This window comes from Cricetulus griseus, chromosome 5 (genome assembly GCF_003668045.3).
Source record: "Cricetulus griseus strain 17A/GY chromosome 5, alternate assembly CriGri-PICRH-1.0, whole genome shotgun sequence".
Taxonomy (NCBI): Eukaryota; Metazoa; Chordata; class Mammalia; order Rodentia; family Cricetidae; genus Cricetulus; species Cricetulus griseus.
In genome coordinates this window covers 150,874,927-150,901,871 of record NC_048598.1, presented here as the reverse complement: position 1 = coordinate 150,901,871, position 26,945 = coordinate 150,874,927, and the positions used below count along the sequence as shown (strand labels likewise).

The 26,945-nt window shown below is 36.9% G+C and overlaps 1 protein-coding gene across 2 annotated transcripts in view; it reads left to right on the top strand.

The window, feature by feature from the left end:
* Positions 1 to 26,945, top strand: part of Scfd1 (sec1 family domain containing 1) — a 75,395-nt gene that overhangs the window by 16,542 nt on the left and 31,908 nt on the right. For both annotated transcript variants that reach the window (XM_027416294.2, XM_027416295.2), the window contains exons 5-14: positions 3,486 to 3,608; positions 5,292 to 5,379; positions 7,236 to 7,325; positions 10,020 to 10,075; positions 10,883 to 10,968; positions 13,063 to 13,162; positions 20,463 to 20,602; positions 22,379 to 22,469; positions 23,110 to 23,183; positions 23,762 to 23,843. In XM_027416294.2, coding sequence (XP_027272095.1) covers positions 3,486 to 3,608; positions 5,292 to 5,379; positions 7,236 to 7,325; positions 10,020 to 10,075; positions 10,883 to 10,968; positions 13,063 to 13,162; positions 20,463 to 20,602; positions 22,379 to 22,469; positions 23,110 to 23,183; positions 23,762 to 23,843 — 930 coding nt within the window. The remainder of the gene's footprint in view (positions 1 to 3,485; positions 3,609 to 5,291; positions 5,380 to 7,235; positions 7,326 to 10,019; positions 10,076 to 10,882; positions 10,969 to 13,062; positions 13,163 to 20,462; positions 20,603 to 22,378; positions 22,470 to 23,109; positions 23,184 to 23,761; positions 23,844 to 26,945) is intronic.

Below are 26,945 nucleotides of genomic sequence, written 5' to 3'. Positions count from 1 at the left end.
TATATTCAGGCTATTATGTATGAGTGGAATCATGTAGCATGTAATCGGGCTTTGTCTTAGTTTAATGTTTTCAGAGTTTATCCACATTTTAGCATGTATCAGTGCTTTCTTTTTTTATGGTAGAATAATGTTCTGTTGCATGTATATGTCAAATTTATTTATCCATTTTAGATTTTTCCACACTTTGGTTGTCATGAATAATTCTATAAATATTCATGTACAAGTTTCTGTTTGGACATGTTTTCATTTTTCTTGTCTTCATAAATACACAGGAAAGGAATTCAGAGTATTCAAATGATAACTCTTATGTTTAGCCTTTTTAGAAACTGACAAATGGCCCCATGTCCTGTCCCTCCAGCTGTGTGTTTGGTGTCTCCACACCCTTCCCAGCACTAGCTCTGACATTTTGATTGTGTCTTAACAGATATGAAGTGGTAACCTCACTGCAGCTTCTATTTAAATTCCTATGGTCAATGGTATTAAGTATCTCTTAACATAGATTGAAGAAGAATGTCTTTATATCCTTTGCCTACTGAGAGAGAGAGACAGAGACAGAGACAGACACTCATGTAGCCCAGGCTGGCCTTGAATTTGCTATGTACCTGAAGATGACTTTGAGCTCCTGACCACTGGATGCATGCACCCTTCTGAACTGACTCACTTTTAAAATTGGATTGTCTTTTTAATCATTGACTTGTTAACATGCTTTTTAGTTTTCTTTATTTTTTGATACATAGACTCACAGTATGGCCTTTGACTGGCCTCCAGTTTGCAATCCTTTTTGCCTTGCTACCTGATACAGGGACTAAAGACATGTGCCAATAAACCCAGCTTTTAGAGTCCTCTGTGTGCTAGACACTTTTCAGGTATATATGTTAAGTATTTTCGCCATGCTATAGGTTGTCTTTTTACCCTCTTGTTAGTGCCCTTAGAACGAAATTTTTTTCATATTTCTTTTTTTTCTTTAAATTAGAAACAATCTTTATTTTACATATCAATCTCAGTTCCCTCTTCCTCCCATCTTCCCATGTCCCTCACCAATGTGAGCCTCCCCCATCCATTCCCCAGGTAGAGTAAGGCCTTCCATGGGGATCATCAGAGTCTATCACATCATTTGGGGGAGGGCAGACCCTCCCCCATGTGTCTAGGCTGAGAAAGTATCCCACCATGGGGGAATGGGCTCCCAAAGTCCATTCATGCACTAAGAATAAATACTGGTTCCGCCACAAGGGGCCCATAGACTGCCCAGGCCTCCTAACTCTCACCTGTGTTCAGGGAGCCTGATTCAGTCCTATGCTGGTTCCCCAGCCATCTGTCTGGGGTCCATGAGCTCCCACTTGCTCAGGTCAGCTGTGGAACACAAAATTTGACGAAATCTAGTATGGGTGTTTTCTTCGGCTGATTTTGCTACTGTTGTCATATTTAAGAAACACCCAGTTCCATGTTTTCTTTTATCAGTTATACTGTTCTGGCTCTTATATTTAGACTTTAAGTCCATTTGGAGTTGACTTTTATTCGTGGTATTAGGTAGGTGTCTGCTTGATTCTTTTTCATGTGGCTACCCAGTCATCCAGCATTATTTGTTGAAGAGGTTATTTCCTCAGTGGATAATGTTAGCTGCCCACCCTGTGGATATCAGATTTGTGAGTCTCGGGACTCTGAACTCTGTTCCCATTGTCATTGAAGCTATTCTATCCCTGTACTGTATTTCTTGAGTTTGCTTCTTTGGCAGTAAGTTTTCAAACTGAGAAATCATTACCTCCAATTTTGTGCTTGCTTTTCAAGATTATTTGAACTTTTCTGAGTCCTTCAATTTTCAAGTGAATTTTAGGATTACTTGTCACTTTCTGCAAAGAAACCATCTAGGGTTTTTAAAGTGACTGATGAGTCTGTAGACCAGTAATTCTTAATCTTCCTAATGCTGGGACCCTTTAATACAGTTCTTCTTGTGGTGACCCCCAACCATAAAATTATTTCATCGCTATTTCATAACTTTAATTTTGCTACTGTTATGAATCATAATGTAAATATCTGATATGTGACCCCTAAGGGATAGCAACCCACAGGTTGAGAACCAATACTGAGAATATAAGCCTAATAACTTCAAATTTTGTGATCTGCAAATGTGGGATATTGAGACCTCTGTTAATTTCTTTTAATAAAATGTTTTGTGGTATGTAGAATATAGCTTTCTTACCTTAAACTTACTGTGTTTTTTTAAAATAAATGGTATTGTTTCCAATGCCATCTTTAGGCTTGTTCATTGCAAATATATAGGAATTGAATAGGCTTTTTTCTTATTTGTGTTCTGTGTGCTTTTGAAATGTGTGGGCAACTCTTTAACCACTTCTTACTCTCTAGCATGAGAATACATTCCAGTCTTATCTTGTAGTCTCTGTCAGCCTCAGTTTCGGTTACTTGTTTAAGGACCTGGTTAATTTCTGCAGATAATAATGTGTATATCTGTTCATGAAACACACTCATAGTAACTAGGCTGTCACACATGTATATACTTTTACACACATATACTTTTATGTGTGCATTTTAGTAATGTTCATCTCGCCTCACTACCTGCCAGATAACCTCCAAAGCCATTTTGATTTCTTAATATAGGAGTCATCTGAGATATCCCCTCTTCCTTTATAAATTTGAACTCCTTTCTCTGACAGTGACAAACAGGGTTCCCAGTAGTAGTTACTCTATCCTTTGGCATAAGTACTCTTTTCATCTTTGCTAAACCACTGCACTATTGAGCCTTGTCCTCACACATACTCCAACTCACAGTCAGACATCTATGGAATTAGATACATCTTAAAATTGATCATATATAAATTTTGATAACATCAAATCTTATATACATATATTTATGAAAATGCCTACTACATCTTATATTTGTGGAAATATTTAGATATCTATACCTAGTGTCTAAGAATATTTTAAAAACCGATTTAGAAATTGTATAAATTCTGCTTTTGAGTGAGAATATATACTGCTAGAGTCAATATTTGAAAATGAAAGAATTACCTCTTGTGTTATATAACCAGAGGAATACAAGTTAATATCTGCCAAATATAATAAGCACTTAATTATATTAGATAGTATATTAGCTACTTGTTGATTTAAAATAAAACATTTTGAGACAGGGTTTTCCATGTTTCCCTGCTGGCCTCTGAGTACTTTGATTTCTGTATACCATATGGTGCTGTGTACTTCTGTGTGTTTTTAGGAAAACTGCAGACCAGAGTTATCAGTTTTGTACTATATTATAGCTAATGGGACTTTGTTGATAATTTTTAAGATATATTTCAGTGGGCAAGTAGCTGGCATGTCATTACTTTGTTCTTATGGAATACTTTTTTTTATCATTTATAATCCTGTCTTTCAAATGTGTGCCATATATTCTAAAGCCTAGCTTTTAGTATAAGAGCTTTCTATTCACTGGTGCACATTCTACTCTAAGAGTGACACATTCATTGTATTTCTAGGATCTTCGAAATCAGCTCTACGAATCCTATTATTTAAATTTCATTTCTGCGATTTCAAGAAGTAAACTGGAAGATATTGCAAATGCAGCATTGGCCGCTAGTGCAGTGACACAAGTTGCCAAGGTAAGAGTCACTTGATTGAAAACATTGGTAATGGAAAATTCAACAATGTCTGAAAGCGTCTAATTGTTTACAGCCAACCAAAACAACCTATGAAATGCTTAGACTTACTTTTTTAAAAACAAGTTCAATTAAATTGTCTTTAACTTAAAGTAGGAAAAATAAAGTGGACTAGAAGAATTTGCTACTTTCTGACTTGTGAGACAGAAATGAAAAGTAGATTGGGATTTGTGTCAGGCTGAGATTCATGGGATCCTTGTAGCTCACTTTAGAAATACTTTGACAGTTTTGATGTACATTACTTGTGTCATCAGTCATCACTAGTAGGTCACCTTTTGAAGATCTCCAGATCTTCTTATTTAGGAAAACAGATCCAAAGAGACAGAGTATCCTAGGAGGATGAAAATGTGCAGCAGGCCAGCATTCCAGTGACATCGTAGTCACTTAAGTTCCAAGTTACAGGCACACTCTCAGATAAACCCCTGGCTTTACTGTGCTATTCTGTGTGCCTCTTGAATTTTGAGAGGACACAAATCAAAGTTGTAGGGATTGTGTAGACAGGAAAGATGAAGTATGCATTCGTACACATCCACACTACATCTTAGACTTAGAGCCCATTGCTATTTGTGAGTACCAAGACTTCTTCCTGGGTGTTGTTGCTTAGAAATTCTCTTTAATATCATACAAAATCATGGGAATAGGGTTTTTTTTTTTTGTTTTTTGTTTTTTTTGTTTTTTGTTTTTTTTTTAGCTGAATTTAATGTCTTTCAGATAGTTTCTTAGAATATTTTTAAATTTTTATTTGTGTGTGTGTGTTTACACATGTAGGAGTCAGAAGCAGGTATCAGATCTCCTGGAGCTGGAGTTAACAAGTATCTGTGAAACACCTGATGTGGGTGCTGGAAAGCTAACTCTGGTCCTCCAGTAAATCAGCTTGGCCTATTCACTGCTGAGCCATCTGTCCAGCCTGATAGTTTTTTTTTTTTTTTTTTTTAAACATTTGGATGTGTAAAGAATTACAGTAACTTCCCTGGTGCATTTATAAAAGTTATGGTGCAGAAACAGCTACTGTGTGAGTGTTAAAAGAACACATGGTTACAATGTAGAGAACTGTAAATTGTAGTTCTCCTTCAAAAGGATATACAATCCCATCACAACTACAGTTGTACATTTTTATCTTTCTAAACTTTGTTTTCTGAAAATGTTACTCTTGTTTTAGCCCTGTTTGTTTTCATTGTTCTAAAAATATTTTTGTTTTATCTTAATTCTTAATCCCCCCTTTAAAACACACATTTTAATTTGTGTGTGTGTGTGTGTGTGTGTGTGTGTGTGTGTGTGTGTGTGTATGAATGTATGCCACATGTGTATGGGTGGGAGTGGAGGCCAGAAGAGGGCAGGAGCTAGAGACAGCAGTAAGCTACTTGACGTGACGTGAGTGCTAGGACTGAACCCAGGTCCTCTGGAAGAGCAAGCAAGCTCTCTTAACTCCTGAGCTGTCTCTCCAGCTTCTGTTGTTAACTCTCTGTATTTACATAGATAGGCATCCTACTACTTGATATGATTTTTAATTATTGAATTTAACTATCATTTTTTTTATTTTTGCCATTTGGTGATTTAGCCAAACTAAAGTTTTAGTATAGCTATATCGTAAAGCAGTTCATAAGCCTTTTGTTTGTTTGTTTCTAGGTTTTTGACCAGTATCTCAATTTTATTACTTTGGAAGATGACATGTTTGTATTATGTAATCAAAATAAGGAGCTTGTTTCGTATCGTGGTACGTAAAAACACAAACATTACAAATCATTGTAATGTTTGACCAAATTAATGGTGTACTGGGAGAAAACAGTGATTCCATATTTGTCTATAGAAGTGTATCTTAAAGAACACTGAAAAGAAAGCCTCAGATTAAATTATGTCATAGATAAGTAAGACATAATACATTTGTTTTGTAATGAGGTTGACTACCAGTTCTCCGATCTGCTAGGAATCCCTAGAACACCTTACACGAGTGATTCACTCATGCTGGGTAACACAACATTTCCATGCAGGGGAAAGTTAACTATCTAGTACTTTGACCTTAGATAAAAGTAGCATACTTTACTTTTCTGTACCTATTTAAATTCTGGTCCAGATTGTGAGCTTTCTGAGAACATCATTCTTTTGGCTCATTGAGGTCGCTAATATATTTTCTTATTGAAATTAAAGAAAAAATTTTAAGAGAGTACTATATATATATATATATATATATATACATATATATATGTATATGAATATGTATATATTCATATATATTTATATATGAATGAGACAAGGTCTTGTTTCATAGTGTAGGCTGGCCTCAAACTTGGGCTCCTCCTGCCTCAGCTTTCCAAAGGACTTACAGGTGTCTGCACTGCCATTCCCCGGGCTTTTGTGAGATTTCGGATGGTAGTTTTTATTCACAGAAGTTTGTTTGCAGTGTGTTTATTTTTCCGACTTTTTAGCACTTAACCTTCTGTTTGAAACCTAGCTTCCCATAGCCTTTACATTAAACCTAGAAATTTTATTTATAAATCTAATAAAAATAAAACAAGCATCTTTAATTTTTTTCCCTTGGCCAGTTAAATTATCCAGACTAGCTTGCTGTCAGTCCTGCTTATCAAACTTAGTTAGAACACATCACTATTTAGTTCCACTAAGTAAATGCACTTACCATTACATTTATAAAAATGATTTCTTTGAAAAGTGATTCAGAAGGGCTGGAGAGATGGCTCAGTGGTTAAGAGCACTGACTGCTCTTCCAGAGGACCCAGGTTCGATTCACAGCACCCACATGGCAGCCTACTATTGTCTGTAACTCTAGTTCTAGGAAACCTCATACTCATGGTAAAACATCAATGCACATGAAAAATAAATAATAAATAAATATTTTTTCTAATTTAAATTAAAAAAATGGAGAAAAAAAAAGAAAAGTGATTCAGCCAGTTCAGGCAAATTTATAAGTCTATTAAATAAAACTGCCGTACATTAAGTAATTAAAAATTACTAAACTTGTGATACATATGAAGTTCCTTGAGCATTCAAATACTTAACCTAACCAAGAATTTTTATTCCTTCCTTCTTACTTCTAAATTTTAATGGGGTGCTATCATACTTATGCAGTAAAGCAAGCACACATCTCAGTCAAATGGAGCTCATCTGAGACACGGAAGGTGGAAGTCATTGGTCGGGTTGGCAGTCCTGATGGACTTTTGCAGCTGCACAGGTTGCTTCTCACTCATAGACATGGAACTAGTATTTAGGACCCAAGGGCTCTGCTTCTGCATTCATGTGATTGACAGGATGGCCCAGAGTTAATGGTCATCAAGTATTTTCCATATCACTTGTTTCACCCAGTTTAGCTGGGTGACAGTGACCCCTCAGGGACAGCATATTTCCTTGGATTTTGTACTGACTGGTGAAATTATTGTTTTTGTCTTCTCTGCTTGGACACTGTTTCCTTAGGTATTTTAGTATGTGCAGTTAGTTTCCTCCTATGTCGATCACGTTTTGTTTGTTTTGTAATTCAGGTTAGTATCTATATGTTGTTATATATGTGCAAGCTTAATAAAGATTAAATTTTGATTGCTTTTTTTTTTCTCTTTATTTTAGCCATTAATAGGCCAGATATCACAGACACAGAAATGGAAACTGTTATGGACACTATTGTTGACAGCCTGTTCTGCTTCTTTGTTACATTAGGTACGCTTTTTAAATCTATCTCTTCCTTCAAAGTAACTAATCACTTAACTCATTTGGAAATATTATACACTGTAATTATTATTATTAAAGATAGGGTCTCATTATGTAGTTCTGGCTGTCCTGGAACTCAATTTGCAGACCATGCTGGCCTTGAACTTACAGAGATCAGCCTGGCTCTGCCTCCCCAGTAATGAGATTAAAGGTGTACACTACCACATCTGGCTACAATATTGTTTTAACCTGTTTGAATGTGGAGAAGTTCTGTAAAGTTAAGATAAAGCATGCATTCTATAGTATTAAAATAAAATGCTTCTTCTAATAACAATATGAGTTAGCATTCAGATTTGTTTTATTTATTTATTTATTTTTTAAGATGAGTTCTCATAAACCCAGGCTGGCCTCCCTCTGTAACCTAGACTAGCCTCCCAAGTGCTGAGCTTACAGACATGCATCACCAAGCCCAGCTCAGCAGACTTCTGAGTTAACACATTAGATACTGTTGGTCGTTGCAGCTCCTTAATGTACTGTTGAAGTGATTTGTTGATGGGTCCAACCTGTTACCAGCTATTTTCTAGTTGTATTTAGTTTCCATCATAAAAGCTTCTACTTCTGAGTAGAAAGGTCTGTGCATGACAGTTATTAAGGCAAGTGCAAAAGCTTCCAGAAAATGCTGAGCTTTATGTAAAATGGTAACCTGCATCGTTCCCTAAAATTTACCATTTCACTGAATCATCTATAGTTACTTCTGTTTTGTTGTTTGTACTATCTAATATATGATTTTATACTTTAGTAGTAGATCTTTGCAGAAAATTGATTGCTGTTTTGATTTTATACATACTAAACCCTCTTACGCAAATGACCCTCACAGATCAATAAAACTCTTTCACAAGTGGAAATATTAAAGAAGAGAAACTGAAGTGTAGGACTAAGACAGGCATATGAGGAGATTTCGTACAAATTCTTGGGCTCCTTCCTTACAGAGATCCACTCCCTTTTACATCTTAGCCCCAAACTCAGATCCTTGGTTTCTGTCTGACCCAGTAAGTCTCCTTATTTTCTGTTTGTTGTTTCTCTGTGACCACGTATCTCTGTTTTTTTCCCCCCAAGAGTGTTACCTCTGTCTAGTTTTTACATGTATTCTCACTACCCTACAGTGGACTTGGGTGGTGGTTGTTTGATTGGTTGACTGGAGTTTATAGTGGTGATTGTGAAACCCAGGGCTCTATTGGTAAGCAGTGTACCTCCAGTGCTCCAGATTTTTACCTATGGTTATTGTTATTGCATGCATGAAAGTTTGTACTGTTAACAAGTAGTAGTAGTAGTAGTAGTAGTAATTGTAGTAGTAGTAGTAGTTACATTTCAAAGCACTAGATTGCAGCAAAGATGTACAAAAATAATTTGCAGGACAGTCTTAGTAATATCCAATTTTTGCCTTAAAATACACTAAACAGTAAATAGAAAACATCTGAAGAAGTCATTGGTTTGCTCCCCCCCCCCTTTTTTTTTCAGAGACAGGTCTTCCTACTCAGCTTGAGCTCATCTTGAAGCTCCATCATCTCCTCTCTGCCTTCTGAGTGCTGGAATTGCAGCCTCATTGCCCAGATGGCTATCTAATTCTATATTTCTTCTTTTTTGCTGTTTCTGGTTGGAGATGATTCTTTTGAGGTACAAGATCTCATATACCCTAGGCTTCCTGGTCTGCAATTCTTGAATTTCTTGTCTCAGGTTCCCAAGGACTGGGATACAGGCATGTGCCACCATGCCCAGAATTTATACATTTCAAGTATTGTTTGAAAATTTTTTTAAATATTTATTATTTATTTATTTATTATGTATACAGTGTTCTGCCCAGGTCAGAAGAGGGTAACAGGTCACATTATAGATGGTTGTGAGCCACCATGTGGTTGCTAGGAATTGAACTCAGGACCTCTGGAAGAGCAACTAGTACTCTTAACCGCTGAGCCATTTCTCCAGCCCTTGTTTGAAAATTTTAAGACAAACATGCGTAATCCAGGCCATCAGAAGAGAGACTTTTAAGATTTGGTCAGTATTGCATGTATACACTTGAGAGTAAAGTGCTCAATTACAACATGAAGATCACAGAAAGCATCTATTCATTAACATGCTTGAAGTTTTCCTAGTTTGGGGTTTATCCTTAGGTAAATCATTTACTGAATCATTAACAGAGAAATTAGGAGGTCCAGCAAGTTGGTGTGATCATGGAAAGAGACATGTAGGGTTACTTCACATTAGTGAGGAATGTGTTTGCTGTTATCATTTAAGTTGGTTTTACAAAAGAATAACAATCATTTACTGTTAAATTATTTTTTTAAAGTAGTCCCAACTATTGTATTCCCTAAACTCTTTTTATTCTTTTATTTTGAACCAAATTTAACTTCTGTGACTAGAGGGTTAATTCTTCCTTTGAATCTGCATAAGGAAGTCCAAATGCTGACTTAGTCCATCCACTGAAAATCTTAGTCACTATGATCAGCTCTATAGAAAAATATTCCTCTTCTGGCTCTGTTTCTTTGTTACAGAGAAGGTTAATTTCTGAAACCTCATATTCACTCTTGAGATTTTACAAGTCCCTTGTGTCTAGCCTGAAATTGTATGCATCTTCACATCTGCTAGTTTAAAGTATACATTTTAATTAAGAGCCAAGGTCATTCTGAGCATTTCTTATTAAAATAGGTGCTGTTCCCATCATCCGATGCTCAAGAGGAACAGCCGCGGAAATGGTGGCAGTGGTGAGTCTTCGAGTCCAAGCACTGTCATGTGAATTGCCCTCTCTCGAGTGTGTCAGATGTCTCTATCAAGGAGGCTGGCCAGTGGTGCTGTATATGTAGTGCCATGGCAGACACTTCGTTACTTTAGGATACTGCTTCCCCCCTCTTCACCCCCATAAAGGCCACCCCTGTGCAAATCTCTGCAGTAAAGTTGCCAATTGTATGTGCTGTCCTAGTCCTCACTGTACTTTGTGACATGCACTCTTATATATTATTTTACACTTACCTTCCCCCCCAAATTATTCTGTATTCTGTATTCAGTTTCTTTTAGCAAGTACTTATTAACAACAAGCTCATTTTTAATATTCAGGTTTAATTAGAGAGAATTTCCTTTAAAGATTAAAAGGGGAGTTAGGGGAACCAAAAGATTACTTTAAAACAGACAAACTAACAACCCCACAGTGCACATGTCCTGAAAAGACGGAGTAGAATAATGTGGGCTTTCTCTGGCCTGCCCTTGTTGCTTTGTTCCCATGCTTCCAGATGAGCCTTTCTCCTTTCCTTCAGTCATGCTTAAGAGAGTGTTGGCCATACTATAGAATGTTTATTAGTGATACCAGGGCTGAAGTACATTTTTTTCAAAAAATTGGTTTTCTTAAGTGCAAGTTATAATGGTATTAAAATAGTTAAAATGCTAAAATATTTAGGTTATAGAATTACCATTTTGTAAAGAAAATCCAAGTTTCTTGATTATATAACTGAGACATTGCGTTGCCTACATAACATTATAAGAAAGTATTAATAGTTCATCTAAAATTTGATTTTCAGAAACTAGATAAGAAACTTCGGGAAAATCTACGAGATGCAAGAAACAGCCTTTTTACAGGTGACCCACTTGGGACTGGCCAGTTCAGGTGTGTGTGGCTATTAGTTTTGTTTATAAGAATGCTTTTTTCACAAGGAAATGAATTCTTCCTTTTTAATCTGGCATTAGAATCAAGGTTTTGATGCATAAACAGATACCAAATAGAAATTACCTTCTTTCAGTAGAAATGTCCCCATACACTTCTGTCTGCAGAAGGCTTTCTGTTTACATGACTTCAAGGTTTGAAGCTGTTTCCTTCCAGCTATCAGTAATTTTCTTGGTAATAAGAAAAATGAACATCCCTATAGTTCCCATTTCACATTGAAACACTAATAACTTGCAAGGTATTTCTGTCATTTGTCATGAGTGAGTAATGCCAAAGCTACTGACTGCTCAATTTCTAATCGAGTAGAAGTACTAAAAACCCATGTATAGTAAAGTGCATTTTGATTTTTAACAGTAGTAAACATTGTTGACATAAACTAATAAAGAAACTCACTGTAATGTGTAAGAATTATTTAAAGAAGAAAGAGTTTTATCAAGTGAATCTTTACCTACAGATTTGGCTAATTAGTAAAACCTATCAGGGTTGGAAATGATGTCCATAGAAATAGCTGTCCTCTAGCAATGTAAGCATCATCCACTTGTTCATATGCTGTAACTCAGAGGCTTCTTTGCCGTATGAGCTGCTGCTGTTGTCTGCTACTCACACTGGCTCTGTGTTTATTTGTTTGGCCATCTCAGCTCTCCATTATCTTATGCCCACCTCTGCCTTCCTTGATGGTCTTAAGTGTAATTCATATTGTTTCTCATTAATCAGAGTAGAAACATTGGTGCTCACTGATTGGTTTTCATACCTTATTTAATAGTCTCCTTTTTACCATGCTGTATTGTGTGTCCTAGGAACCAATAAAAGGACACTGCTTTATTTGGTTGGATTTGGTTTCATCACAGAATTAATGACATTTTGTCATAGTTTGTTGAATGTGTTTTGAATTAATTAGAAATTTGCTGGATGGGTGTTAAATATGCTTAAATCCAACCATAGACTAGTGGTTATGAACCATCTTGATTCTGCTGCCTGCAGACATGTAGTGAAGTCTGGAGACATGTTTCATAGTTTTAACCAGATGTATGCCTCCAGAATCTAGTGGTGTATATTGTAGCATGTTGAGAAGCATCTTACAATGCTAGGCTTACCATGCATAGGACAAAACATAATGAGCAAATTATATAGCCTCAAATGTCAGGAGTACTACAGTTAAGAAACCCTGTCAAAAGCCATCTTCCTCCCTTTCTACACACTCTTAATAAGAAACTGCAGTCAGTGTAAGGGAATCGCTGACATTTAGCCTTGAGTCAGTGCATATTTTTAGGAAGACCCAACTGGCCCATGTCTGTGGGATAAAGAGGGACTAATGTGGTCCTTGCACAGGAGAAGACCTGAGTAGCTAATGTGTGCAGGTAGAGGTGACTTGTGAAAGTGACGTGTGCTCCTAGTAATAGGAATATTCTCTATAGGACATCACTAGCACTTAGCACTACCCGACAAGCAAGTGACTGTGTGCATCTGTTTGTTCTTACACATAAAGTATGATAAGGAGATTAAGCAGTTCATGAAATGGTTTGTCCCTTGTGCACTAAGTGAATAGTTACTGCTGTGGTCAGTGTCTTCAGTTCTCATATTAATGAGATGGAGTTTTTTAAGGCCCTCATTACAAATTTACTTTCTTGGTTTTGTGTTTATGTTTATAGGAAAAATGCTATTTTTAGATTATGAAACTATCAAACTTTGAATAAATTTATATGATTCTGCTGTTTACCTTTGAATAAATTTATATGATTCTGCTGTTATTATCAGGCAATACCCATTCCTTTTTTGCTTTTTCTTTCCTGTACTTTATATCAGAGATGCAATTTGACTATGAAAATTATACTGTAAATGTGTTTATATAATCTCTCCCTTTAAGAAATTTCCCTAAAATTTAAAAAGCCTTGGTTCATGACCGTGTATTAGAAATGTTAAGTGTTACATAGCTATAATAGCCTCTGCTCGTATCAAAATGACACACTGGAAATTACTAGAAAGTTTTAAATGTCTACATTGCTGTCAAGTTTATGTAATGTTCGGATACATTTGCAGCTTCCAAAGGCCCTTATTAGTCCTTGTCGACAGAAACATTGATTTGGCGACGCCTTTACACCACACGTGGACATACCAAGCGCTGGTACATGATGTGCTGGTAAGAGGCTAAATATAGCACTTTTTATTGAAATGTGGTAAATTCAGTATTTTCCTTAATTTTAAACTAACACCGTGGCTACAGACACAAAGTTAAGAGGGATACAACTGAAAAATATGGATTGAAAAAAATAGTGGTAGAGATGCTAGAGAAGTGTGTAGTTCTAAATTTATGGTCTTTAAATATAGGATAAATTAGTGGCATTGTTGACGGTGATGGGAAAGAAACAAGGAAATTAAGCCATATTTTTTTCATCTTAAGTAAGTAAAATTTAAAAATTGAAATAATTTCCCTTGGAGAGAAAAACTGATTTCTTCCTTTTCTCTGTGTGAGAGAGAGTTCAGAGAATTTGAACCCAGATCATCGCCCCTAAGACAAGCATTCTAGTTGGCTAACTTCCAGGGTTATAACATAGTATCATTATCACAAAGGCTGCATATAATGTCATATGAAAAGAAAAACAGTGCATCTCCTTAAAACCAAGATATTCTACATTTAGGATTACTGGTAGAAATTGTCAGTTCTACAGGTACATAGACCTATGCCACAAGTCTGGGAAGAATGTTAAGGAAATGCTGGTTAGCATCCATTGAATACAGAAAGCAAAAGGAACCAAAGAGAGCCTCGGAATAAGACAAGAGAGCCTATTTTAAGAGGCCGAGGGAGAGGCTGAGTGAATGGACAGACTTGGACCCAGGCTTCAGCAATGATAAAAAGACACAGTATTACAGTCTTCCTGAAGCTGCATTCTAGGAGGAAGACACAGGCAATAAACAAGCAAAATGCATAGCATTTGGAAGGTAGAAAGTACTCTAGAGGAGGATAAAGTACTGATGAACAGGACTGAGATTTTAAAACCAGACAGATCTCACTTACAAAGGTAAGAATGATCCAAAGGAGGTAAAGTATAAACCATGTAGCCTTCTGGGTAGAAAGGGTCAGGTGTGTCTGAAAAATGTCAGGGTAGCCTGGCAGCCACAGTGAAGGAGCATGGAGTCAGGTAGAAGGAAAAGAGTTTAAATAGGACACGGGAAGCAATATAGTGTGGAACATTGACTTAATTTGACGGACGTGAGAAGCCACACCAATTTGAGTAAAAACTGTTTAAAGTGTCATGCTAGCTGTTTTGTTGGGGGTGTGAGAATTAGGAGTTCAAGGTCATTCTCAGCTACACAGTAAGTTCCAGGAAGCTTTAGATACATGAGACCCAGTCTAAAAAAAACTAAGAAGGAAAGAAGGAAGAAAGACAAGTACAAAAGAAAGAAAAACAAAAGACAAGTTTAGGGTAAAACAGGTTGAAGTGCACCTAAGACAGATTTCAAAGAGAAGAATTTTAATTCTTTATTTTTCTGACTAGAGAGCTGAGAAAGGAGGGTGATTGCTGGAAGGATAATCTGAGATCCCAAAATAAGAGAGAAAGTCACATATTTGTGAACCAATGGGAATGATTGCGAAAATATTTAATGATGCAGGAGAAAGACTATCCAGCAGGGGCAATAGCGAGTAATGTAGACCTTGGCATTAACATTTGGTTCTTATCATTCTTTGTTGTGGGGGGTCTCTTAGCCATTCTAAGATGTTTGCTGTAATCCCTGGCCTTGGTCAATCCTCCAAACACCAGTAATACTCCCTCAATTTTAATAATCCAAGTTTCTTTCCACCATGCCAAATGTACTCTGAAGAGAAGAGGTGGAGAAGAGTAGTATTTGCCTCTGATTGAGAGCACTTATTACTGACTAGTGAAGTGAGTTTCGAGATTGGAGTGGGTTTAGGGAGGCGAGCAAGCCAGTTGGAGATAGCAAAGAAGATAGACAGTCCCAGGTCCAAAGCTGTGTGAATCGTACAAAGAAAAGTATCTCATGCTGAAAGAGGTTGCCATTTGGAGTTCAAATAGAGAATAAAACCACAGATGTTTAGACAGATGTTCAAAATGGATTTTCCTGATGACTGAGTTCCAGAGATTGTAACAGCAGGATTTCTAGACATGGCTAGGGATGGGAGATGGAATCTGAGAGGGAGGAGTAAAGAGACATGAAGAATGGGTATGTTGAGCATCTTAGTGGTCGCTATCAGTAGTAAAAGCATGCCATTTAGGGTTACATCTTCTCTCCTGTCTTCAATGGCATAGAAGCTATCTAGAGCACTGAGATATCTGAGAATCCTTTATTTTTGGTTTTGTTTGGATTTCTCTGTATAGCTCTGGCTGCCCTATAACTCACTCTATAGAGCAGTCTTGTCTTGAACTCAGAGATCTGCCTGCCTCTGCCTTCTGAGTACTGGGATTAAAGGTGTGTGGCCTGGCTGGGATCCTTTTAAACTGCTAAATTTGAAGCATTCTTAGGTTTGTCCTTGACTGCTAGATGTAGGAAATTAAACTACCAAGTCCTGTGAGTGTGAGAAGTAAGAAATATATGCATACAGTTTCAGCAGGAAAGTTTAATGCTGAGTCTTTGTCAGAAGACAAGAACGTAGAACTGAACCAGGCCAACACTAGTCCCTAATGAGGTCTTCTCTATTCCGTAATGAAGTCAAAAGAAGGAGCACAAGTTTTTTTGCCGCCCTTTAGATGCACTTAGTTCCATGTTTTCAAATTACAACCCGTCCTATAGTCATTCTTGAATTGGTAAAAGCTTAGGGACAAAGCAAACACGGTGGCTCCCACTCATAATTCTAGCACCTCAGAGGTCAAGGCAGGGAGGAGTGAGGGGATATCCAGGTTATTTTTCCTAAGATCATTTTCATATGATAAAGTTTGCAGTTTTGTAGAGATTGATTAACAAGCCACACAAGTTTGGGTGACCTACTTCTGCTAATTTTAATGCAGTTTTAAAATCTTTATTTGTTCTTTAGTTTTTTTGAGACAAGAGTCTCATATCATAGGCAGGTTGATCTAGAACTCAACTCACAGCAGCCCTCCTGCTGTCTGCCTTCCAAGTGCTGGGCTTACACATGTGTACTGCCATGCCCAGTGCAATACCTTTTTAAAATGGGAACGGACTATAGCAGATGCCACAGATTAAAACTGTGCATTATAACTGTGGTTTTGGTTTTTTTGTTTGTTTGTTTCTGTTCTTGAGGATGGTTTTGTTAGTTTTAAAAGGAAAACTTCTAGGGAATGTGGATTATAAATCTTGACAGTGCCCATACAAGAGTAGAGAAGAGAAGAAGAAACCCTTGCCATGAGAGTTAAGCTGGCATGGCACCAGCCACATGGTAGGCAGCCCATGTACCAGAAACAGCACATGGGGTCTGGCTAACATTTGATGGGAGACATTAATGAAGAGGAAAAACTCTGAACTCAGAAAGATAAGGCAGACCCTACAGAATCTAATGGTTTGGAGAGACCCTTTCATGTTTGTTTTTAAGTTACTTACTTTGGAATTTACTTCAGAGTTTTCAGAAGTCTTAATAATTAATACCCTTTGCCACCACAAGATGGAGTAAAACTTCTACTTAGGAAATGAAGTTTGATTTTTATATCGTTTATGTTTGCCTGGAAAATCTAAACCATTGATTATTATTTATATGCTAGATCTTGGAAACAACTATGGTAATTGAGACAACTTCCCTGTGTATCAAAATGGTTAGGTTTTTTTTTGTTTGTTTGTTTGTTTTTTTTTACTTTAAGATGGGAAATATACTCTTCTGACAAAAAAAACTTTACAATACCCTTTCCCTTTGCAAGATTTTAAGAACCAAATAAATGATTAGACAGTCAGGGCGTTTCATTGTGCCTCGGCACTAAGCAGATGGATGTAGTTGTCCATCTAGGGAGAATGCTTGCCCTGAGCCAGCAATGGCAGGATGCAGCATAGTAGCTTGTCTTTTACTGAGCTCTGTTCTCCAAATCTTGGAAGTCTCTTTTATACCTTTTGTTACTGTTACTAAGGTAACTTTCTGTACTGTTTCCCTCTGTATCCTAATTGCTTAGTGAATACATTGTTAAATTTGTTATGAGTCATATAGTCCTCGCTGGCATTGAACTCATGGCAGTTCTCCTTCCTTAGCCTCCTAAGTGCTTGAATTACAGGCATGAGCCACCATGCTCATCTTACTATATTCTTTTCTCATTATTTTCTGTTTATTTCTTCTCCCCACTTGTTGACATTTTACTTTTGACTCCGAAGTACATCTGTTCAATCCATTAGTTTTTCAGTATTTGAAGTTAAAAAGTTGTAAATTCTTGCCAAAATAAGTTGTTTGTATTCTACTTTGCCTTTGTTACATATGAACATAAATCTTAGCTCTGAATACATGGTGTCATCTAATTCCTGGGTAATTTTGTTCACATTAGCTGTCTTTGGCTGTAGAGATAGATTTTTTCTTAATTTGTGGGAGAGGACAAGGTGTCTCAGTGGTTTTTTTTGTACTTCCCTAGGGGCTTTATTTATATCTGGTCATTTTGAGGCACCATTGTCCAGCCTTTCAGATCAGTCAGTGGAAACAGCTTAACTTCTATTGTATTAAAGCCAATTGTGTTGGTTTTTTGTTGGTGTCCAAATGTTGTTTCTTTGGCGTGATTGAGTAGAGGACAAATTGTTTTAGTCTCCCAGTTTTTGAGATCAAAATTAACTTTTTTTAAATTTGCCTTGCTATTATGTAAGCAGTGGAAATGTTCTTTTTGCTATTATGTTACTTCTCAGAACTCTTGGCTTCTTTCATTCCTTGATCATTTTGTGTCTGAGTACCCTGTTAATATTCAGTAATAATCTGCTCTCCTATTTTTAGAGTAGCATTTTCCTAACAAGATATTTGTGTTTGAATGAACTGTGTCACTATCATAGAGTAGTCTTCACTAGACATTTAGTTAATGAAGCTTAGCTGTAAAGCTCTTTCCCTTCTTTGGCTTTTGTTTTCATAGGGAACTTCACATGCACTCTTAATGTCTGTGCACTGTGTAAAGTGTTGTCAGAGTTGGGCTATTTTTACTTTGCCCTGTATGGATGTCTTTTGTGCAAAGCAAAGAATTAGAGTGGGAAACTGAGAATTTAAACCAGTCACTAGTATTCTTGAGCTGTGATGTGAGGAGTCTTTAAAAAATATATTAGAGGTTGAAATGTAACATTTTATTCTTTTGTTTGTTTTTCCAGACAGGGTTTCTCTGTGTAGCCCTTACTGTCATGCAACTTGCTCTGTAGACCAGGCTGGCCTTGACTTCAAAGAGATCCACCTGCCTCTGCCTCCTGAGTGCTGGGATTAAAGGCATTCATTACCACATCTGGACAACACTTTGTTGTTCTTTTTCATCCTGGACATTTATTTACATTCTCTATAGCCTTTATCTATAGTAAAGGGTCTGATTCCGAATGCATGTGCTCTGTGATAAGACAGTTCTGTGGAAGAGTTAGCACAATGCTGTGTGCAGGGTTTCTAAAATCAGACTGGCTGGCATTTCATCCTGTTTCTGCTACATTCTGTAGATCCTTGGGCATCAGAGTCAACTTTTATGCTTTGCTTGTTTCTTCTTTGAAATGCAAGTTGTAGTACTTCTTCTGAGGGTTCTGGTAAGAATACATAGCTGGTGCAGTCCCAAGAATAGGGCCTTGCACATGCAAGCCAGCTATTGAATGTGCTCCCTCCCATTGAGGGACTGCATGTAGCAATAAGAAAAGGCTGCTTCATTGCTTCTGGGATTTATTTGAGAGAAAATAGACATGTTTCTCTAATCTGGTAGTTTAGGCATCTGTATATTTCACTCCTTTTTTTTTTTTTTTTGGTTTTTGTGGGGTGTGTGTGTGTGTGTGTGTGTTGTGTGTGTGTGTGTGTGTGAGAGAGAGAGAGAGAGAGAGAGAGAGAGAGAGAGAGAGAGAGAGAGAGAAGGGAAGCAGCACTTCGGTAAGCTGTGGTAGAGTGAGAAAGTGTGCTCTTCAGGATCCCAAGTCAACACTGATGACCCCGCTTTATCTAGAAGAGATTAAATTGTGCTCAGTCTACTTAACTCGCTCAGACCTAGAAGAAGCATTGATACCTCAAAACCAAGATGATTGCATCACTGTGTATCAGTGTAACTTATAATTTCTCTTTCATGCTCACCATTCTTTTTATCACCTTCAAATAGCCATATTTTACAGTGTTTTGCTTTGTTTTTATCTTATCCCCTCACCCCATCCTGCCAAAGGGAAGGATTTATTTGACTCATGGTTTGAGGGGATGCAGTCCATTGAGGCAGGGAGGGTGACAGGACCAGCTCCTGCCATGGTATCTGCTTGCCACATCATGTCAGCATTTGGGAAGCAGAGGAACTAGAGCTGTAACCCCAGGTGGACTCACTTCCTTCAGCATCTTGACTTTATCCCCCAAATATTTCACAACTAACAAAGCAGCACCACTAGCTAGGGACCAGGCATTCAAACATGTGAAATTGTAGAGGACATCTTACATCAAACCATGCTTTATCTCTTACCTCACTGCTGTTGAACAAAGTTGACCCTAAAATGTGAAAGAAGCCATGGGCATAATGTGAAAATGGGAAGAAAGAATAGAAAGATTTAATTTAGTTTTACCTGTTCTGTTGTCTGTATAGGTTCTGAAAAACAAGGGGGGAGGGGAACACTAGTAAGCCTCAACTTAGTAAAGTTAGCCCAAAGCAGAGAAGGGTAACCAAAGCTAGTCTGATCCACTCTTAGAATTTATGTGAAAAGAGGTGCTATTATTCTTACAGCTTTAACCTTTTAAAAATGTAATCATAACTATTAAAAACATAATCAAATATGAGGGAATGTTCTGAAATGTGTTAGTAAAGTATTTGCAATGTAATCGTAATTTTAAAGAAAAAATGTTCTCTATAAAGAAATATATAGCCGGGTGTTGGTGGCGCACACCTTTAATCCCAGCACTCGGGAGGCAGAGACAGGTGGATCTCTGTGAGTTCGAGACCAGTCTGGTCTACAGAGTGAGTTCCAGGATAGGCTCCAAAGCTACACAGAGAAACCCTGTCTCAAAAACCAAAAACAGAAAAAAAAAAGAAAGAAAGAAAGAACGAAAGAAAGAGAAATGTATATTTTTCTAGAAGTTTAGTATGACTTTGTGTATATTTGAAATTTTGACAACTTCCATTAAAAGTCATAAACAGTGGTTGGTCACTTGTGTGGACGGACGGTGGAGGGCTGGAAGGGCTCCAGTTAAACTGTAGTCTGTATTGTGTGGATGGTGGAGGGCTGGAAGGGCTCCAGGTAAACTGTAGTCTGTATTGTGCCTGGAAACACTGGAAATGCCAGCAACACCAGTATTTTCATTGTCTGGGAAATGTGACTCTGAAACTCAGAAAACAGTTACTTTAAACAAGTTTACTGTTTCCTAGGATTTCCACTTAAACAGAGTAAATTTGGAAGAATCTGCAGGAGTGGAAAATTCCCCAGCTGGTGCTAGACCAAAGAGGAAAAACAAGAAGTCCTACGATTTAACTCCAGTTGATAAATTTTGGCAGAAACATAAAGGAAGGTAAATGAGAAAACATCAGTAATTAAAATGTTTATGTTTTAAATGGAACTGGAGGGCTGCCTGACCTAGGACACATACGAAGATCATTGACACAATCAGTGACAGCACTAATTGAGTCTGTCATAGATGCCTGTCAATATTGCTCCAGTTATTTTTATTTTTTTAAATTGTGATGTATTGGGAGAATTTAAAATACAATATGCTTTTTCACTGATACTATATCTGAACAAGAATAAGTTGTTACAAAAGCTGTCGTTATTTGCTCATATTTTACTTTGATCATAAGTCAAAACTGAAGAAACAAATAAATACCCATATGCCAGGCTATATAACACTCCAGGTTCATACCCAAATGATTCCATGGACTACCACAAAGACACTTACACCTCCATGTCAGTGCCACTCTAATCACCAGAGCAAGGAAGCAACACTAGATTACATGCCCACCAGTGGATGAATGGTTGATAAAAAGCGTCATGTACACATACATAATGGAATCTTTTAACCATAAAGAAAAAAATTTCTTCTTGACTCCTAGCTTCATTAGTTGTTTGTAGGGCCACTTCTTTTCAAACACTCACCCTGAATATTGCACATGTCTTTCTGACATCGACTACTGGCTCACAAACCTGCCTTTCATATGACTATGTGGTAGAAAAACTTTAGGGTTGTATTTTTCCTTTTTGTTCCATGTTGTCCCTCATACAAGCCCCATACTATATACATGGGGAGGCAGAGCCTGTGTCTAAAGACCAGAGATTTCTTATGAGTGAAAAGATTACAGTGATTTGCCATGTGATGGAAAACAGTGTGCACATCCCAATGCTGTGTCCTTTTAAAGTACTTGATGGGGTCAGTAACTGCTATAAAAAGTGTCTATTATGTCCAGAGAAATTTTAAACAAAGAAAACTTTATCCAAGAGATAACAATGCTTTTCATTAACAATTTTGGAAGCATTTTAAATGTCTCTAAAGATACAGGACTGTCTCTGTCCTTGATCTGTGTGCTTTGGGGCCTTACCTTCCATTGCATCTAAAGAGGAGTAGCATATAGCTATAGTTTAACATGCTAGAAGGTTTTGTATGTTTAAAAATTTTTATACTTAGAACTTAAAAAAAAATGAAAAGAAAGCCATGTGGCAGTAACAAGGATTTGGCTTCTCAGCAGGAAGCTATTACTGTCTTTTTCTGACTATAGTACTTTAAGATACTATTAAAATTTTTAAATAATATTCTTTACTTTGGAATTTAGTGTCTACATTTTTTTCTATAATGGTGGCATACATGAAATTACATATCATCAAAGAGGCATTAAGAGAATATGGAGATGTTAAAAGTGCTCCTTTTACCTGGAAAGATACTAAAAGTACTAAGTTAAGGGTGCTATTTTTTTTTAAATGTTGTCATTATAGTTGAATGGTTCCTCTGATATCTGCCAATTTTGGTGGTAATATTTTTTTAATGCTTAAATATACCTATTTGTCTTCCTTTTATTTTCAGTAATGTAAGTAAATAATAAAACACATTTTTGTTTAAACAATATAGTTGAAGAGAATTAATGTGATTTCATTAGTGAAAAGGCTAGAAGTAAAATTTAAGTTTGTTCAGATTTCTGATTATGATACACATGTTAAAATTACATAATTAAATTTATGTTTGCTGTTTTCTACCCATTATATATGAAATATTTTCAAAACTCTGTGTTTTTAAAGTAATACTCTTGTATATATTTCAAAACACACATGCTCAGAGTTAATCTTATGCAATGTATTTCAGTCCATTCCCAGAAGTTGCAGAATCAGTTCAACAAGAACTAGAATCTTACCGAGCACAAGAAGATGAGGTTAAACGACTAAAGAGCATTATGGTAAGATCCTGCTTGCATCCCAGGAACAAAGGTAAAGGAAGGGCATCGCAGAGGTTAACTAAAGTGTCTCCTTCCTTCCCCTCATAAAAGTTCAAGGCCATTTATTACCTGAATAACAACATAATTATTATCAACTTACTTATGGGTGTTTGTTTTTGAGGAACTGTCTCATGCTGTAGCATAGGCTAGCCTCAGACTCTTGGCAGTCCTGCCTAAGCCACCACACCCAGCTGTGGTATTCTTTTTCAAAAACAAATCTAAATATTAAGGGGAAAGTGTATTTTAAGGAATGGGTTGTGATTTGAAATAATACAAGGAGTAGTATTTACAGAGATGTGTACCCCAGGATCACTCATCCTTCCATACTGTGGACAGACTTCAGCTGTGAGACTGAGTCCTGTATCTCACATGCAGCAAATGTCTGGGCATTTCTTTTTGACAGTGCCAGCTGATCCTTTACTTCCTCTCCTGCTAAACTGGTGGCTACTAGAACCTTTCTACAGTTGTCTAAATATGAGCGCTTACCACCCAAAGCTATGTGACCCAATTTATTATTGCTTACCCACAATCTTTGGGATGTGTTGACTTCTGCTTGGGCCTGGCAAAGTCAAAGTTCTAAGAGCCTTTTCATCCCTTCCAGGGACTAGAAGGAGAGGACGAAGGAGCCATCAGCATGCTCTCTGATAACACTGCTAAGCTCACATCAGCTGTCAGGTGAGTGGTCTTCCCAATGGTGAGATTGGCTGTGAAAGTTCAAAATCATTACTATTGTTGACAGTAGGGAGCATAGTAGTTGTGTCTTTTTATTTGAAGAACAGAATGATCTGAACACATTTAGCTGATTTCTGTTCCTGTCAAATACAGCAAGTAACTCCTCTCTGAATAGTTAGACATTTCCAATTTGAGTGATTGTACTAGGAAAATGATATTGTGATAAAGTGGGCCGGTCATTGGTAATTTTGCTATTGCTACTACTATTTTCTTAATTGAAACAGGTTTTCAGTTTCAGTAAAATTATAGGTAAAAACATGTTCCCATCAATGTCATTTTATTCTAAACCACTAAACGTTGGAAGCAGAATGTGAAACTATAGAAGTAATGTGTTGGCACCAGACTATCACAAGCTAATGTTCACCTGTATTTTTAAAGTGGTGCGTATGGTATGTGATCAAGCCTGGGGCTCTAGTTGAATTGACAGCTTAACTTGTCAGCACCCGGCAGGAGTTTTATTGAGGTCTGCATTACTTTCTTAGAAATCTTGTGGTTAATTTTCAATTTTTTGTAACTTATAGTTCTTTGCCAGAACTCCTTGAAAAAAAAAGACTTATTGATCTCCATACAAATGTTGCCACTGCTGTTTTAGAACACATAAAGGTAAATGTAACTTTTTCCCTCCACAATCCACTGATGTCTGTTCATATCTCATTAAGTGTCTGTAACATTGTAAGGTGTAATTACGGGAAGCAGCAGTACTGTGTTCACTTTCTGCAAAGGAGGGAATCTCAGAACCCAGGAAGACCACTTTACTAACTAGTAGTTGGGCTGTGATACTGTCTATGCTTCAGAATCTCAACACTGTCTCTACACATACTGTGCTTACTCTGTCAATAAACAGCCATGTATCTAACCGAGTCAATACAGATTTTTAATTCCTTTTTGGCTGTTGTTTTTTTGTGATTGACATGGTTTTACAGTGTGATTCAGGCTGTCCTCAAACTCAAACTCACTGTCCCTCCGACTCAGCCTTATATCCTTTTCTGTTGTGCTCATGATTATTGCTTTTCTCTCCCTTTTTGCCATCATGGACCAAGGTTCAGAGGTTCTAAATCAATGTTTCCTAACCATAATGTAATATCAGCTGCTGATCTAATTTTAAATTTTTCTGATAGTCACATTAAAAGGGCAAAATAAGTAAAATTTATTTTAGTATATTGAACACAAAATATTAGTGTTTCAACACATATTATATTTAGAGCATGAAATATTTTATATCCTCTTTTATATAGATACAAATCGTAATTGTGCAGACTGTCAGTGTTTCTGTTAGTGTCTCCACTTCCTTATGTTGCAGCTCTGTTAACTGATAAAAGCTGTTGCACCTGTTTCTCTAAGGTCACTATCTCCTGCAGAGATAACATACTGTTTTACATACTGTGTAAAACCCGGGGAAAGCTCTTTTCTTCTATAAAAAGAAGGCTGCTTACAAGGCTAAGTGTAAGACAGTAAGTCCATTACACAAAGTAAAAGTTAACTTCCTAAACTAATAAAATAGAAATTCTGGTATATATCTAATAAAGTATAATTATGTAATTAAATCTGTATGATCCATTCAACAAACATTTTTAACTATAAAAAATAAATTCTAGGGGCTAGAGAGATGACTCAGTTAAGAGCACTTGTTGCTCTGGTAGAGTTTCCAGCCCTCAACATGGTGTAGGTCACAACCATATGTAACTCCTTTTCCAGGGGATCTGATGCCCTCTCCTAGCCTCTGGGGGCACACAAGTGGTATACAGACACACATGCAGGCAAAACACTCATACACATAAAATAAAAGTAAATATTAAAAAAAAAACTAGATACATGACAGATGTTTATAGGTCTGTGAATGCTTTGAGGCTTAACACTGTTGCCTCATTTTTTTCTTTGCCTTATAGATTTTGTTTCATTATTAAAAGTTTAAGTGACTTCTTGTAGCTCTAAAGGTCAGGAAAATGCCAAACTCCCCTCCTGCTATTAAACTAGGTTGCATGACCCCAAGTAGCTAGTTGTACCTATAGAAAATTTGGGTTCAGTTTTATATATCTTCACAAATGTATCCTTCCATCAAATATTTTTATGAATATACTCTTTAATAGTAGGTTAAACTAGAACTTTTTGTTTTAGAATATTTTGGTTAAAATAATGTATTTATTCAGCCATGTTTATTGAGTGACTATTTGGTCATGCTCTAAAAATACTCTAGTAAACAAAACAATTTCTTCCTTCTTGTATAGTTTATATTACAATGAAAACAAAGGAAATATAGTAGAGAAAGGATGTCAAGAAGTGGTGTTAGAACACCAAAGCTGCAAAGCAGACGAATAAAAGAGGCAACAAAGAACAGCTGGCAGGCCAGGTCTGAGGTTAAGTGGTTAAGGAAGTAAGTCAGCCTTGATGGGTGGTGTTTGAACAGCCAGTTGGTGGAGATCTCAGAGACAGCCATTCTAGGCAGAAGGAGGAATAGGTATAAAGCAATGGGCATGTTTGAGGACCTGGAGACTCCAGTGCTTTACTGAGGAGACAGGGATAGAATAGAAGTCCAAAAGGTAAGGATTTCAGTATGATGGAGTCACGTGATGTATGTTTCAGCTGGCGAGTGTGTTGAGGGAGATGCAGAGAATTCTGGAAATAAAATTTGAAGTAGAAAGCCATTTAAGAAAAATGGGGCCATATGAAGTACACTTTACATGTGACAGTCCTTGTGATTGTCATTTCACACTGTGATTTGGATACATTTTTAGAATTGGTTTATGCCAGTAGAAGGTGTCTGTCTAAGATAGTTTACTGTGCCATCATTTCTGACCTAAGCAATTGCACTTGGAAGACCCTGTGGTTTTAGGAAAGTGTGTTGTCTAGGCTTGTTGATTCTTTAGAAGGGGCATCTTAGACTAGAAGCTAATTTGTCATTCAAGAACTAGCATGCAATACCCCCTACAATGTAGGGGGTACCCTAACCACACCTCCTGCAGCATGCTTTTATATTTTAAAAGACTTGTATGCAAGTAACCCATCTGATCAACAATCAGGAAATAGGAAAGCCATCTGCACTAGAAAGAAAACCATTAAAGCAGAGGTTTAAAATTACAGATTAATACAGATTAAATGCAATAATTCTTTATTAGATCAAAGGGAACTACTAGGGCCACTGAAACCCCCAAAAGATTAGTAAATTTCACTGGGAATATTTTGCCAATTCTTATCCAGCTAGAGTGGCTTTTCATGTTCCACTGAAACATCAATTATAGGTGATGTCCCGGACATCTAAAGAGATCAGTTTGTGTGTGTCCTGCCTCCGAAAATGTAAGCAACTGTAATCTAAATGTGTGTGTGTGTGTGTACATTTATATATATACATATACATACACATAAGTAAAACAGCAACAGGCAAATACCAAAAGAAATATTCTATGCTGTTTCTTCAGACAGGAGGTGCACTTTGCAAAAGGAATAGTCCTGGGCCTGCTTAGTGGGTCTAGGTGCAAATTGATTTTAGATGTGAGTAAATCATGTATGTACAAGTTATCCTGATAAAACAAATTCTATTAAAATGTTTATAGATAATATATGTATAGAAAAATTTAAATGTTTCTGTCAAGAGCCCTCTTTTAATGTTGGTCATCTTTTTTATGTTCCTAACCAGTAAATACATTTTTATTGAACAAAATATTGTACTTTTTGTGGAGTTCTCAGAGTATTCTGTATGTGAGATCTAGA